Genomic DNA, 15784 nt, shown 5'->3' on the forward strand with positions numbered 1-15784 from the left:
GCTTGCAGAGGTACTGACAGCATTTTCTTTGACATGATATTCAGTTAAAACTGCTGACAAATGACCTCTGTGCTAGTAAGATGCAGAGTTACTTGCTGTTTGCTGCACTGGGTGAGGTCAGAAAGCCACTGGTTTTACATCTGGGTTTCTGTAATAGCCTGCGCTGTGTGTTTCACAATTCAGGTGGGTCGCTCTTGAAAGAGGATTAAGTATGTGACTGCTCTGATTACAATCTTCCACTTTGTTGGGCTACCTGGTAGAAAGTCAAACAAAAGCATAAGCTTGCTCCCTATTTCCAGCTTGCAAGCCACCTTTAAAGAAAAATTCAAAGATCTTAAGTCTCCAACACAATTGAATAATGTCTGCATTACCCTCATTAGAGGCTAGTTGCGTAGACTAGCAGGCACCAGGCACAACAAATGTGCTTCAAGGCAACTGTTTTCCCCCTTAACTTTTAGATATGTTAGAATCTCCCAGTAAATACACCGTGCAGTATCTGTTCCTATACTATCATTATTTGAGCCACCCTAGCGCTGCCTCCCCCTCACCGCCGCCTTCCCGCCCGGCGCCGGGGCCGCGCTGCCGCCCCTCAGCGCCTCAGGGCGCCGCCCCGCCATGTGCCGCGGGGCGGGAGGAGCCTCGGCAGCCCCGGGAGCCTGGCATCGGGCGGGACCGAGCGGGATCGGGCGGGATCTAGCGGGATCGGGCCGAGCCTCCGCCGCCGGCCGCGCCTCCCCGCGGCATTGCCCGCCCGGCGGCCCGGGGCTTCGCCTGCCGGGACCCAGCTCCGCTCGTCGCCGCCGGGAGCAGCGCGGGGAGCGCCGGGCGGCACAAGCCAGGTTCTGCCGCTGGGGCCGGAGGGGCTTGGGGACGGGGCGGCTCGGAGGTGGCTCTGGGCACCGCTGCGGCGCCTCCTGGGGCTGCCCCGGGGCGCTGCAAGGCCGGGGCCCGAGGGTCGGGGGTCGGGGGTCGGGCCCCGCATCGCCGCGCAACTTGGGAAGCGAGCGCTGCTGCTGGGGGGTGGCGCTTCTCCGAGCCGCTCCCCTGCTCTGCTCTGCTCCCCTACAGTCCGGGCCAGCACGTTTTAGACGGGGTTTAACTGCGATAGTCGACTTTCCTCATATATTTCTTTAAAAGTTCACAGCTATCTCAAACTTAGCCGAGGAAGCAAACCCGTAGGTAGGTCTCTCCCCTGTCCTCTGGCAATTTGCTCGGGGCTGGGTGTGCGCGGTGCCCAAGTGCCACTACCTGTGCAGGGGTCATACGCCCAGAAGCAAGGTGATGCTCGCTTATAAAACACGCGGGCACGGTGACAAGAATTTGTGGAGCTTGACGGTTGGATGGGGTTCAGCACTATGTTAGGTGTAAACCGAGCTGTTGAAGTTTGGCTGTTTTGCAGTTACGTGGTCAGCAGTTATCTGTGAAGTTGATGTATGTATGGAATGACGAGTCTATCCGTGAAGAGCAGTCTTGCCGTTAGTCTCATGATTTCTGCTGACGCTGCTGAGCACCTTCGGAGTGGATGGAGCTACCCCTGAAATTCCTTCCTGTCAGTTTGGCATCAAACAGCCACAAGGCTGGAAACGGTGCTGTTTATATTCCTGGTGTGTTTGCAGGTGGATAAATTCGTACGGGGATCTTTCTAAAATTTAGAATTGGTTTCGCTATCCTGTTTGGTTCAGGGACTGTTCCCTCAAATGTCATTGGGACTGACTGCGTGATTGGGTTAATGTTTCTGCTGTGCTGCGTGGTCTACAGAGCTCGTGTGGAAGGTGCTCTTCAGAGGGGTGAATCCCAGAAGCTGCAGACGGTACCAGAACAGTTAGCACTCTTTAGATTGTTGAAAGAAAAGAGAATGCAACAGTTGGGTGTGGGGCTTTTTAGATTAAGTTTACAGTGCACCCTTTTGGTATGGTGTTTTACGACTGTACTCGGAAGGGTAAGGGGGAAAATTTGGCCTGCAGCTTTTCATCCCATTCCTCACAGAAGTCTATACTGAAGAGCTTGAAACTACATTTTGCTTACATGTTACACAGTATTTCAGACTCTGTATTTTACTAATAAGTATTAGTAAAGTTTGGTAAATGTATGTTGCACCTCTTAGCTATGCAAGGTCAAATTGTTCCTGCAAATATGTAACTTCCTGGGTTATCAGGAGATAACTTGGCCTTTGAAGCGCTGTCGGGTACTGTCTGTTCTGAAAACAAAGAAAAGTCGCTCTTCACAAGCGTTTTTATGAGCCCCGGAGATTAAAATCTTTGGCACAAATCAGTTAACTGTACCCAGCAAAAAAATGACGGAGTTCATATCAGGTAAAAAGGTCAAGCAAACAGTCAAAGCCCCCTCAGCCGGATGGGACGGGGGGCTGTCACCACGCAGCTTTCAGGAGCGATGCGTTTGGAAATGGCTGGCCAACACGGTGTGCCATCCTACAGAAACTGCTTGGCCAAAAAGGGCCGTGCAGGGGCTGTCGCTGTCGTTCGTTAATGCAATGAGCGCTCCCCGTAAAGAAAGGAGTCACTGAGACCAGACCGGTGAACTCGGTGCGCTGCATAAAAATATACTGCATAAATGAGGCCCTGTGTGATCTAGGACCGCTGGCATGTGCCAGTAACATGTAGACTGCGCATAGTCTGATCACAGCAGGGTTACTGTAACTAGGGTGATTATCAGAGCCCGTGTACCTATGTATCGATCTAACCTAATAGGGGACTGCTGGAAAAACAAGCAGGAATGAACATCATGAACCCAGCTGAGTAATTTCTGGTTTGAGGCTTTGTAGGTAATTGAAACGATGGGGAGAAGTAGCCATGTAGGCTGCTGCCATGCAGGACACAAACCTTGCTGTGCTGTCCCTGAGAATACCTGAATGCTCGGAGCAGGGCTGGGGCTGTTCATCAGCTGCAGGCTCAGGGGGAGCACCAGGACGGAGACCCCCACAGCACTGTGTCTGGCAAAGGGGGTTCCTCAGATTCCAGAGAGTGAGCCTTCAGAGAAAGGGTATGCGATCAACTGTCTTGTTATTAAAATTTCTTTTCTCTCCAGAGCTTTATTTCTAAGTAACAGTGTTATTTCATTAAAGAATATTGAGCGCATGGTTGTTAAAGAATATTGTAGGTCCTAAGGAGCACAGGAGCAGGTCTCAGCCAAAGCTTTATCCACTAGGACAGCCGAGCCGGCTCATCACTGTCAGGTTTGAGAGTTGGAACTATTCGGATTGTCAACACCACCTAATATCTGATAGGGTCATAATTGATATGCCAGTGCGTACTGTATTTGTGTATCATGAGGGAAGTCAGAGGTGTATTTAGCCAAGTAAGTGAAATGTGAAACAGGATAAATCTGCCTTATGAAGTTCTAGAACCAGAACTGACATATGAAAAAAAAGAGATTGGATACTTAAATGGATGCTAAGCACTCCCAGAAATACAGTAGTTAAATATTGAGGTGTGTGTAAAGGTCAGGGTAGGAGCAGGCTTTGGAACAGAGCAAATGTTTGTGCCTTAGGGCATAAACAAACCTCTTACGATGGAAAAATGAAAATTTTCTCCAGTGGACGAAACACCTGTGGCCAGATTGTTTTCTTTTTTAAAAGTTTTTTTTTTTTATAAAACCTCTTAATCTGATTATTTTCTGATACCATGAAATAATTTACCAAAGTAGCTACATATTTCGCCCCCCCGCTTTGTTGTATCGGAACATAGGTATGGATGTATTATGATGTTTGTGGCATTGTTTGGGAAAACAGGGTTTGGATTATTTTAAACATTTTTGTGCCTAATAGACTTTTCAGAATTCCATTATGGTCATCACTGAATCCCTTATTCAGTAGATGCTTAAAAACCACCTGGAATTACTAGAAACACTCAAATTTTCTGATTCTAATGTGTATAACTTTTATGGTTTGAGTGAATTACCAGAAAAGCCGGGGAGATCTGGAATTCTCTAGATGGTTCATGGAGTTTCAGTTACTCAGTTCACTTTAATTGAACTGTATTATTCAAAATCAAATTTCTAATTTGCCTCTGGACTTTGCTGTGCACATGAAGACATGGCTCTGTACTTCACTTAGCTTTGATTTTTCATCTCTGTGGTCATTATTAGTCTAGCCATGGGGATGATAACAAAATTTAAATGATTTATACTTGGAGGGGGTATCATTTTGTAAACAAAGATGAATGTGTTTACTCTTGTCTTTATAGCTTAAAAGCTGGGGGGGTGGGTCAAAGAAAAATATGAGAGATGAGCTATAATTCAGTTCCTCCTGCTCTTGTGACTGCCTGGGAGCCTTCCTGCTTGTCCACTGCAAGGCAAAACACATCCGAAAATTGTTTGGAGGCTGGCTGGGTGGTTGTGGGTTTTGTACTGGGCATTTTATGCTAAGGCAGCTCCTCCATGTGTATTTAATCCTGTACCTCGTGAGGAATATGAGTTAGCAGATTGTAAACAAAGGCAAAGAGGGGGAAAAAAACCTCCTGCGGTCTAACACAATTTTAGCTAGAGTGCAGTTCAGGAAGAAATTTGAGGTCCATTGAAGAAACACACACGTACAGAAAACATGTTCTTTGTACTTGCGTATATTAAAGCTCCTGTTTTATTTTGGCACACAATATAATTTAAGGTAGCATTTCTACTACCTGAGCTCGTACAAGTACTAAAAAAGGTTGTCATATTCTTTCAAATTAGTGCTGAGCGTGGTGAACCAGAGATGGCGAACCATCATATTTGTATTCTTCCATCCTATTTACAGCACAGACTAACAATTCCAGAAAGAAGTAACAGCTATCTTTGCCTTGTCGCTGAATGTGAGTGTTTTGTGAGATCCAATCGGTTGAAAAGTTCTTCCTCCATTCCTTATGTGCTCTGGATTGTGTTCTTCTATTGACGCAAAAACGCTGAAGACATCGTATATGTCATTTTTGTTTACAGGAGTATTTGCTGTGTCATACTTAATTTCTTGTTTATATCTCATCCCCTGGTTATTGGATTAGGTAAGCTATTGAGTTTCAGGAAGGGAAATTTGTGTAGTTATAGATGTTCGCTGCTTGTCCAAAGAATAAGCGGGAAGCAGTCGTTTTGAGACTGGCTCCTTAGGGAGTATCAATGCAAGAAAACCACTGAAACACTGACGTACCGTAATTAGGTGTCCCTTCGACCAGCTCATGCCGTGATGTGTACATCAGGCAATAATTGTTTTCTTATGTCTCAGTATCTGTGGACAAAGGAGACTTCTCCTAAAACGCCGCTGCTCCAGGACACCTGAGGGCAGAGAAAACGGCTTAAACTGCTTAGCCATGAACTGCAGGGGCTTCAGCACAGAGACTCGTTCCTCTTCTGCTCCCTCTACGTCACCCGTTCCCTGATCACCGCCTCACTCTGCCCAAGGCTTTCTCAATAGGTCTTACCTCAGTGGTTCCCAAATCCTTTGGATTAAACCACTGCCAGACCTTAAAACTGGTGCATACGGCCATCACATCCTTAATTGCAATCCCAATGGATTTCAGGGCATGCTATGGCTCCTTGAACCAGGTGTGGGACATCTGCCTTGGCCTCATGGGCTGCAGCTACAGCCACACCCAGCAGCGCTTTCTTTAGTGCACTTCTGCGCTTTGCACCCAGCAGTGCCTTCTGTGGTGCACTTTTTCTTTCCCTGACGGATAGGAAGAGGCACGGGTATGCTGGAAAAGCCTCGAGTAAGTGACAGCTCTGTGTGAAACAGCGAAGTGGGAGGTCGAGGATGAGCAGAGGTACAGGTCTGGAGTTCCTGTCAATTCGTCAAGGCAGATATCCATGCTTGCCCATGTCAGTCCCATATGAACCATGCTCATTTCAGTTTAGAAACATGGTAGTATTTTCTCAGATTTGTAAACTATCGGACTGACAATTACAAAAGCAATCCCTTTGCTTTTGTTTATTGTTTTTTTAACACTCAATAACCTTGATACCTAAGTATTCCTCAGTGAGTAACTCCAAACTATTAAATTCCCATGCAAGCAGGACTTGGGATGTTGTCTCTGAATCTGCACGTTGCCAAAGGAAACACTAAAAAGCAAGGGCAAAAGTACCAAAGTCATTCTGCACAACTTCTTTGCTTAATCTGGAATCCAACAGGTTAGTTTCCCAAGAGCTGCAGATCTCTTTAAAAATAGTGCATTCAGTTTGGTGTAACATACCATACTGTACATGTTTTTAGTTGTCTTTTTACTTCATTGGAGACCTGCAAGAAAAATTTGGAAACCACGGCATCATTTCTTCTCAGTTTCTGCATTTCTAAACTACTTACCTTTATAGTCATAATATTGATTTTTTTTCCCACCTTAAATATCTCTGTTTCTGATGCCTGCTGAGATCAGTGTGGCATTCAGTCTCATCGTGCACATTTCTGTTCTCATGTGACTGGGTATAATTGGGGTATGGAGCCAAACTGCATGATGACTGCGGGGTCTGTTTGGGAACAGTGTTCTGGCGTGGCGTTCTGAACCAGGGTGACAATTTCTGCACTGGAATACTGGCAGTGTAATCTACATTTATATGTTGTTTGCAGAATCCAGGATGAATGGTTGCAGTCAACGATGCAAATCTGTGATGCAATCAGGTGCTACTGAACAAGAGAACAGATAGAAATGGTATCTGATTTGTGGTTATAACCTACAGCCTGGCAGTGTCAATGTGGTGGTGTGGGGGCACTGGTTAATTTCAGTAACTGTCTTATCAGTAATTGGTGTATGTGCTAGCTGTACTTTTAAATTGTCTCAACTTTGCCTCTTCCAGGGAAAACAAAATGAAGGAATTAATGTCGAACAGTACAACCAGTATATCTCAAGCCAGGAAAGCCGTGGAGCAATTGAAAATGGAAGCATACATGGACAGAATGAAGGTAAACTTTGACTTTTTGTCGATATTTTGAATGCACTCACTGCTTTGTGGTACAGCCTACCTTTAATAATCCCAAAAGACTGGATCAGCTGAAATCAAAATTCTGTGTTGAGTTATAAGGCAGTATCAGCTCATAAACTCATTAATTAAAACGACTATTTATAACTCAGAAATATTAGTGCAATTGACATGAGTAGTCAGTCTTGCTTATATGAAAACGTAAATTTCAGTTGCTGCATTTTGTTTCAGTTCTTAGCAGTGTTTTGCTAGACCATTGAATTTGCATAGCTATGGTTTCTGTCTTGTAGAGTATCCTGACAAGTTCGTTACATTATAGATGTATACTCACAGGGACAGGTATTTGTTTCCTTTCGTGTGGCTCTGCCTTTCCAGTGTAGCCCTCCGGGTTAGTTTTGAGTTGAGTTGGTCCCCTGATTTAGGCCACATCACAGCTGCGTGAACAGAACTGACAAGAAGGAAAGGGTGTGAATGAGTGGCAGAGGAAAGGGTTGGAAAAATGTGGGCCACTTTATTGTAATTTAAAATTGTTGATACTCAGTAGATCGTCTTAAACTTCCTTTTATATAATCAAATTATAACTTTCACCTACCGAATCATTAGCTCGGTTCTGCAGATAGCTTCATTTGTTAGATGTATAATGATGTTCTTAATTACATATGTAAGAAAGACACAGGATATTTTTGCAGTGAGTTTAATTAAAAAGAACACAGTTATTGGCATATGTAGTAGACCTAAAAACCAGATAACTTCAAAGTGGAATTGTTTTACATTTCAGTTTGGGACCACAAAAGGCACCAAAGAAAATCTAATGTGTTTCAGTATTCCAAAATATATTCTACAATAATGTATAACTAACATATAACTAATGTATATGGGACTCTAACACAAACTAGATATGATTTGCAGATGTTTGGTCTTGATTTCTGGTATGTCTTTGAACAAGCGTATGAGGTATTGTGAAAAGAGCTTGGTTGGTTTCCTTATTTCCTCAAGATCTGCTTTGTCCTCTAATCTTTGAAATAGTCAAGTGTGTGCTTCAGTATAGGTGAATTTTGGCAAGAGACTTCAAATGGTTTCATCAGGAGATTTGAGTTCTCAGATCATAACTGTAAAGGTAGAGAAAGGAACCAATTTCCTTTTTTTTTTCCCTGCTGTTGCAACGTTGTTTTGCAACGGCTTAAACTAGTAGACATTTAACAAAAGATCAGTCGTTTCCAAATAACTTAATTAGACACTGTTTTGCAAGTTGCTGTAACCAAGTGGTTATTCCCCAAGTAGACAAGACCACGTTGTTAACATGAAAAAGGAAATTTTCCAGGTGCCTGCATTATTTACCAGGGAAATTAGAAGTTCCAGCTCATTTTTCTACTACAGAGGCACTTTGTAGTTTCTGTAACCAGCAACAGTTGGGTCTGCTCAATTAAAATTTTGTAGTTAGAAGTACATTTATAGTTGCCCATTCCCCGCTGTGTGCTCGATTTTTTCAACTGATTTAAAAATCCTGTAGCCACTCAGAGCAGCAAGCAATGCGATGTTTTGAGGTTCCACAAAGACAAGTCACTGCTGAGGTGTGAAAGAAACAGGACAACTTATACGGGGAGGATGAAGTTATTGGTGTACAGTTTGGTGGCTGGAAGGAGTATTACCATGGTGGGTTTTTGTAGACCTTGAGAATGAGAATCCCCAAAGGATCGTAAATTGAAGCTGTCTTCCTTCCCTGCAGAAGGAATGGCTGGAATTATAATGAAGTAAGTAGAAGGCAGGAGGTACGGATTCCAAGCTAGAAAACATGAAATGAAATCAGATGAAAAATGGCCTCATGACTGGTAGAATAATGCGTCTACCAAAGATACTAGCAGTGAAGTTGAGAAAGCAAAGATAATACTGGTGCTTTATCACAGTTGTCCCAAGAATAAAGCACTACTTAATCTTCCCTTCACAAGCAGAAAAGCGAGGAGGAGTGCTCTGACACTAAGCATCGTGGTGTATCAGCTATTATTCCATTTTCTTTTTTCTTTAAGAAGGTAGAAAATATCCCCAACTGTTTCTGAATGGTGTTGGGAGATAAGTGGTGGGGTTGGCAATAAATGGGTGTGAATCTTTGTTTTAGATGTAAAGGATAAGCAGAGTGGGTGTCATAGCAAAGATGGTAATTAGTCACAATCCATGACAAGACAGACATAGTAATTGCAGCATTTTGCCCTGTCATTGAAGCTTGTAATTATTAGCGCAGCTAACGGGATTATGTTCTAACTTTGGCTGTTTTTATCACCTCTGTTATTCTGAAATGTAATGGTAAAATTCCACTGTCCTCCTGAGACTAATTCTTCAAAGCATCAGGGTTGGGCATTTGTTGTTCTTTTATTTCTTCCTTTCAGTAGTTTGACAACCTGATGTATTTGTCATTGCACAGAATAAAAATAATTGTATAAAATGTGAGATCAGTGTAATACAGGATACAGATATACTCTACCCCCTCTATCTATACATTTTAAAATATTTTTTAAAATGAAATGCTAACTTGCTGTTAGAACTCATCAATCAAACTGGAGTCTGATTTTTTTTAGCCACTTCTGCAGTATGTATAAATTGCTTTAAATCTGCAGACCAAGCTGTATTGCGTAGGTGAGCTGAAATGATAAATGTGTGTTAGTTTCCTTTGGATATTCAAATCAGATGCTTTTACTTTAAGTCTTGGCAAAAGCTGTTCTGGAACTGCCCACCAACATTCGGCTCCAAGTAAGCCTAAAGGTGAATAGAAGCTGTGATGGACTGGCCTTCATTTAACTCCCTCCATGATAGAAATAGGGCAGGAAGCATATTATTTCCTATGGTAACAAACCACAGCATTGGCCATTAGGCAACCTGTGTGTGCTGACATATGCTAAAAAAGCTATCTGTCTCTGCTGCAGCTGTAATGCAATGCGTAATGCAGAGGTCTTCTGCCACTGTTGTTCTGAATAATAATACTGAGCAGGAAACACACTGGAGGCAACGTTATATTTGGCGTCTTTTTGGCCACGGTTCCAAATTTGGTTCCTGTGGCTGGGAGCAACACTGGCAATGTTTTCGTTGCTGATGCAGTGTGATCATCTAACTTAACTCTCCACAGTAAGTGGTCATTTCTTCCACTGCATGAGCATGAGCTATGCCAGTTTAAGTGAAGAAATGCCATAATTCAGTTTCACAATTGCTGGAATCCCAATGGGAGGATTTCTCCTCCCCAACCCTTTTTTTAAAGGATGAAAGTGCATGGCCTAGTACAGGCTGGGAGGTTTAGTTTGTTACAACGTGCTGAAATGTGATCATGTTCCTCAGTTTCTTGTTGCAGGTTTGCTTTCCACTAAATTGTAGTATGGCTTGTCTGAAAGCAAACTAATTTGTGAATTAAACACCCTGATGTTGAAGAAGGTGCTTGCTCTGCTTCATAATGTTTTGCATTCCTACCTGTTCAGTAGAGTATAAGTTAAATATAAAAAATGGTTGCATTTTTGCTTGTGAAAATCCCTTTCATTGCTGTATGATGTCAAAGCACGGTGATAGGTAGAGAAACAATGAAATTGCTGGACTTACCCCTTCTAGGATTGACAGTTGAAATTGTGCTTCTCTTTGACTGAACAAAAAGAATATTCCTGGGCTGACGCTGCATATCCATAGGTGAAACAAGCATGATAGTTATGGGAAGGTCACTCTGCTGAAGTCCAGCATTGGTTCTCTGCTCGTGTAGGATCAGCCTGTTTAGAATGATTGTTGGTTTCATGAATAAAATAAAATAACTTATTCAGTACCTTAATAATTGAAGATGAATGTGCTGAGTGTCTTTAATAAACCTATTCTCAGGGACCCAGAGAATTAGAGTAGGTCTCCATTAGATTTTGTGGCAGTAAAGTTTATGATGATGTAACACGGTAAATGTCATTGAGTTTTTTGTGGCTCTGAATTTAACTTGCTCTGTTTGAGTGAAAGAGAGTTCAGGACCAAAGAAGTCAATTAAAGCATAGAACTACTTTAACTTGAGAGATGCAGCTGAGCTTGAAAGACAATAGAAAAGTGAAAATGCATATGTTAAATAATTATGAATATTCTGGTGAATGTCATTACCTGAAAGTACACATTCCTCCTGCAGTTACTGGAAACACGCTAACCTCTCCTTCAGGGGATGCATTCTATGCTAGGTTATGTTTTCCTGAGGCCAGCGTAGGCCATTAGCAAAGAAAAGCATCTTTGCTGTCTTCTGATCTTTTGGGGCTTGATACTAATTTCATAGTAAGTCACATTGTGCCTCTCTCTGGAGAATCTGCTTTTTAAGAATTCACAAGTAAATTTGAATGGAAATTGGGAATATGATAGCATGCCCAAGCTTTCAGTTTGGCCATTATAATTCTATCTCTGACTCTAGACATGCCCTTAATCTCAGTCCTTTGTCATTGCTTAGCAAGTAGCTAATTGAAGAATGTCTGAAAATAATTAAAACTTTGTCATTGTATTTGAAGTCTGTCTCTACTGCTTTTGCTTGTCCCGCTTCTCTTTTCAGAAGCACTGGCCCTTCTGGATAACTTTGCCAGCTGATTTGCTCGGTTTTGTTCTCAGTCTTCAGCTTTGTATTGGCCCAGCGATCTATTGTTCATCCGTAGTGTTTCTGCCCACCCTGTTGTCTCACGAGCTAATTCAAGAGCCAACAAATTCTAAGTAACATAAACAGCCCTGCTTCCTCAGCTAGGAGATACTGGGATGCCAACCGTAAGAACTTACAGGGTTTAAGCATCCTACAAAGGCCTGTTTTAGTGGATTTTAAAGATAGAAAGTCACTTATTTCCTTTGGGAAGCTAATTTAAATTTGTGTGAATCGTGATCCAACACCCATTGACTTCATAGGTCTAATCTGAAGCTTACTATGGGCTGGACTTCTACCAAAGCAGGCAGGGTGTGGGGAAGCTAAAGCTAACAGTGGTGGTGACACACCTGTCAGAAGAATACCAGAAATCAGATTTATTTTTCCTTTTTACTGTAGTTGTGCAAACATGCTCACGTCAGTGTTTGACTGATGAGAATCTCTCCTGGTGCTCAGAGAAAAGACTTCTTTGTGAAGGCTATCTCCTTTTTTCAACTCTATTATAATATTGGAAACACAATAATTAAACAAAGCAAAGAGATACAGATAGTTGTAAATATTTTGCTAACAAAACAGAAATGAACAAAAATAATTCATGTATATATCCTAAGTCCTTGAAAAAAAATCACAGTGGCCTAATATCACCAATATTCTTAAGGCACAAAGTTGCAAAGGTTTCAAGATTTCATCTAGAGCTGAAATATTTTCATTTTTCATTTCTTGCAAAATATCTTGAATGTCAACACACTGTTACATTTCTATAGGACTTTTCAGTAAGCATAAGCCAGAATTCAGAATTTGGAGACCTTAGAATTGTTTATTTTAGAAGCCTGCAAGTATTAATGTAAAGAGCAAGTTTAATGTGATGACTAAAGCTTTACTTACAACAACTTACTAAATACAAGATATTTGACTTCACTGAAGAGAACAATTTTAGCTTAAATGGGAGCTATGAGAAATGATTACCACGTCTTGCTCCTGATTTATTTTTATTTTTTTTTAATTCCACGGTCATGTGCCTAAAGACCTTTTTTTTCTCCACATCTAGAGGAGGAAAGGGTAGAAGGAGTCTGTGGGGAACCATCCAACTTTGCTGCTTTAATGCCTGGGAATAAGAGCTGAGGCAGAAGGCCTCTACAAAGACGTGCTTCAAGGAGAATTGATATTGCTTATGAACTATTAGTAGATAGATGTTTCACTGAGTATATGCTCCTGACCTTGCTTCTGATGGAGAGGAACAGCAGAATATGAGTCATATAAATCAATACTATCCCTTGTCGCTATGTTAGGTAAAATGTGTATAAGGATTACAAGGCATACATCTTAGCAGCACAAATTCAGAGCTGTGGTTACTAGTAATGTAAAGAAGAATAAACCAGTTTGCTATTTTACGAGTTTCCAGTATTGTATGTTATATGAAGAATATTTATGCAATGCCACTTGGTTCAGATTTAAGTGTTATAATTGTTCTTTCTTCTCTACTAGGTATCCAAGGCTGCAGCAGATTTATTGGCATACTGTGATGCTCATATTGGAGAAGATCCCCTTATTATTCCAGTACCTGCATCTGAAAATCCCTTCAGGGAGAAGAAACTCTTTTGTACTATCCTTTGAGTCAGTTTCCAATTAAAAATATCTTATGTTAAAATTTGGTATCGGTGGTGCATGCTATTGGTTTTAGCATATTTTCCTCAGATATCAATACTTAGCCTAGAGTTATAATATTTTTAGAAGGTAGTGCATTTTCTGGTATAAATAAGTAAAAGAATCCTAAAAAAAAAATCAAGGTAATCCTTATCTTTGAGACCAATGCACAAGTTTAATTTCAGTTTTCATAAAGATTATTTGGGTCTTAATGAAAGTATTGAGTACAGTATCATATTGTAGATATCTTTGTCAGTCATAGATTTTTCTGAGACCTAGATGAGTCATACCGGACTCTGAAGCTATTTTTAACATTCTTATTTTCTTTGGAAGGTGAATTAATTCATTTGCCTTTACAAATTTGTATCTAAAAAGAGTAGTGTGACCTTTCCGCAAGTAGCATTGTTTAGGAAGAAATGCTGGTGATTTACAATGTTTGGAATGATCAGTCTTACACAGTAAGTGATGTTTATAAATATGTTTCGTGAAGACTGTAATAAACTTGACTACAAAAACAACCTTAGCAGCACTGTCAGTACAAGCAAAGTGAAAATACACAGTTACATACGAGTTCTCCATCAATAAAACTGGAAAAACGTGGCTGCTTGCATCTTATTTTGAATGATAGTGATTTCAATTATTTTAGAAAGGAAATGGAACCGTCATATATCAGCTGTTCCTGAGAGGCTTAGTGAAGGGTCTAAGTTCTGCCCTGATCAGTACAGGAAGGGGGGATTACAGTTCCTAAGCAGCACTCTACATGCCTTCACTCATGAGAGCAAGACTTTATGGGGATGGAGAGCAATGGTAAAAGAAGGTTGTTCTAGAATACTCATCAAGAACAGTGCTGTCAACAGCCACTGAGTTTGTTTGTTCTGCAGCCACAGACTTGTCATGAGAGAAGTTATCAGCAAGTAATTTGGAGGGTTCGGGGAGGTTTTTTCTTCCGGCTTTGTCTAAAGTGATGCATTGGGTTTACGTGGCAAGGTTTTGGTAGCAGGGGGCTGCAGGGGTGGCCTCTGTGAGCAGAGCCCAGCAGCTGCCCCATGTCAGATCAGAGCCAGCTCCAGCCAGCTCCAGAAGGGACCCACCGCTGGCCAGAGCCCAGCCATGAGCGATGCTGGGTGGGCCTCTGGGAGAGCAGGTTTAAGAAAGGGAAAAAACTGCTGTGCAACAGCAGCTGGGAGAGAGGAGTGAGAAACAGCTCTGCGGACACCAAGGTCAGTGAAGAAGGAAGGCAGGAGGAGCTCCAGGTGCTGGAGCAGAAGCGATAGGTAATAATCTCCCTACCTTGAGTCTGTTTTGCTCGTGATGATAATTGGTAAGTGATCTCCCTGTCATTATCTCAACTCTCGAGCCCTTTTCACTGTATTTTCTCCCTTTTCTTCTTTGAGGAGGGGGACGAAGAGAGTGGTTGTGGTGGAGTTCAGCTTCCCAGCAGGGTAAAACCACAAGTGTAGCTACAGGAAAAGAATGAGATACGGAGTATGAATGATCAGTATTTATTAAGTACAATTAATATCAATCAAGGCATCTGATGGAAACTACTGTTACATTATTTACTTTTTATTTATTTATTTAATTCTCTTCAAAAATGAATTGAAAGCTTCTCTCTGGTCTGATATATTAGGAGAGGTCCTTCAGTTCTCTACTTTATATGTATGGTATGTCAATACAATGGAAATTTCACTCTGTGAAAACACGTGTGTGAAGTCAGCCTCAAAAGTTAAGTGGGAGGAGAATTTTGTCAGAAATTTCCATTACTCTGAATGAACTGAGGCTCTGAACAGCCATCCGTAACGTAGCACACCTCGTGTGCAGGAACTTGGATGCCTTGAGTGCCTTAAGTACCTGCAAGGCAAAAACTAGCTGAGGAATTGAGGGTCTTGGGATACTTCAATGCCGAATTTAGATGCTAAAAATGGCAGTTTGTTAAATGAAGCTTTTTGTAATTAGCTCAAAGTGCATATTCTTACCTTTGAACGTGTTTTAACAGTTTCGATCAGTGTTCATTGTGTACTGTTATGTGCAGCAGAAATACAAGATGGCTTCATTGGACACGTTTAGTTTTCTTTGCCAACCAACTCAGATAACATGACCTGACTGCCTGCATCCAGCTACCCCTCTGGCCACGCAAGACAGATGGATTTGGACTGGGGCTCTGCTGCAGGCTAGCTCATTTACCAGCTCTGCTAACACAAAATCTGCATGTTAATTTATATAACATAATATTATTGTAAAAAAACATTTTTATCACATTAGAGTAATATTGTGAAAGAATATATTCCTTGTAACTGAGTTTCATGATTCCTTTCATGTAAAGGTTTCTTTTTTAATTTGCCAACTGAAGATATCAGTAGTGTAATAGGCACAGAGATGCTTCAACGCATATTCTGAAAACAAACATTCAAATGTCATGACTAGGTCTTGTTTTATTTAGGTTGTATCCGGATTCCCATTTAAAACTTCTTGGTTTAAGATTCCTATTCCTAACTTGTAACAAGAATATTTCCCGACACATGGCGTGCTTGGCTTTATCTTGGAGGGTAGAGAAATAGGCTTTAGCTGACGGAGTAGCTATTTCCTTGACAGTGAAATAAAAATGGCTTTCTGAAAACATTTGTTAAAATG

At 41.6% G+C, this 15784-nt stretch overlaps 1 protein-coding gene across 3 annotated transcripts; it reads left to right on the forward strand.

The window, feature by feature from the left end:
- Nucleotides 1-621: 621 nt before the first annotated feature.
- On the forward strand, nt 622-13671 carry GNG4 (G protein subunit gamma 4). 3 transcript variants are annotated; one of them, XM_080584373.1, is made up of 4 exons: nt 723-839; nt 6545-6626; nt 6772-6877; nt 12995-13671. In XM_080584373.1, exons 3-4 carry the CDS (start codon nt 6782-6784, stop codon nt 13121-13123), a joined length of 225 nt encoding a protein of 74 aa, XP_080440499.1. In that variant the 5' UTR covers nt 723-839; nt 6545-6626; nt 6772-6781; the 3' UTR covers nt 13124-13671. The 3 variants fall into 3 exon arrangements, with proteins under 3 accessions (XP_080440498.1, XP_080440499.1, XP_080440500.1); XM_080584372.1 differs by lacking the exon at nt 6545-6626 and having other exon boundaries at nt 622-839; XM_080584374.1 differs by lacking the exons at nt 723-839; nt 6545-6626 and adding an exon at nt 976-1179.
- Nucleotides 13672-15784: the final 2113 nt, after the last annotated feature.

Source organism: Anser brachyrhynchus (genome assembly GCF_964034855.1).
Source record: "Anser brachyrhynchus genome assembly, chromosome: 3".
NCBI lineage: Eukaryota > Metazoa > Chordata > Aves > Anseriformes > Anatidae > Anser > Anser brachyrhynchus.

Coding starts and splice junctions, on each gene's coding strand:
- GNG4 (XM_080584372.1), top strand. CDS start 6,782: ATGAAGGAATTAATGTCGAACAGTACAACCAGTATATCTCAAGCCAGG. Junction 6,878..12,994: donor CATACATGGACAGAATGAAG/GTAAACTTTGAC, acceptor CTTCTCTACTAG/GTATCCAAGGCTGCAGCAGA.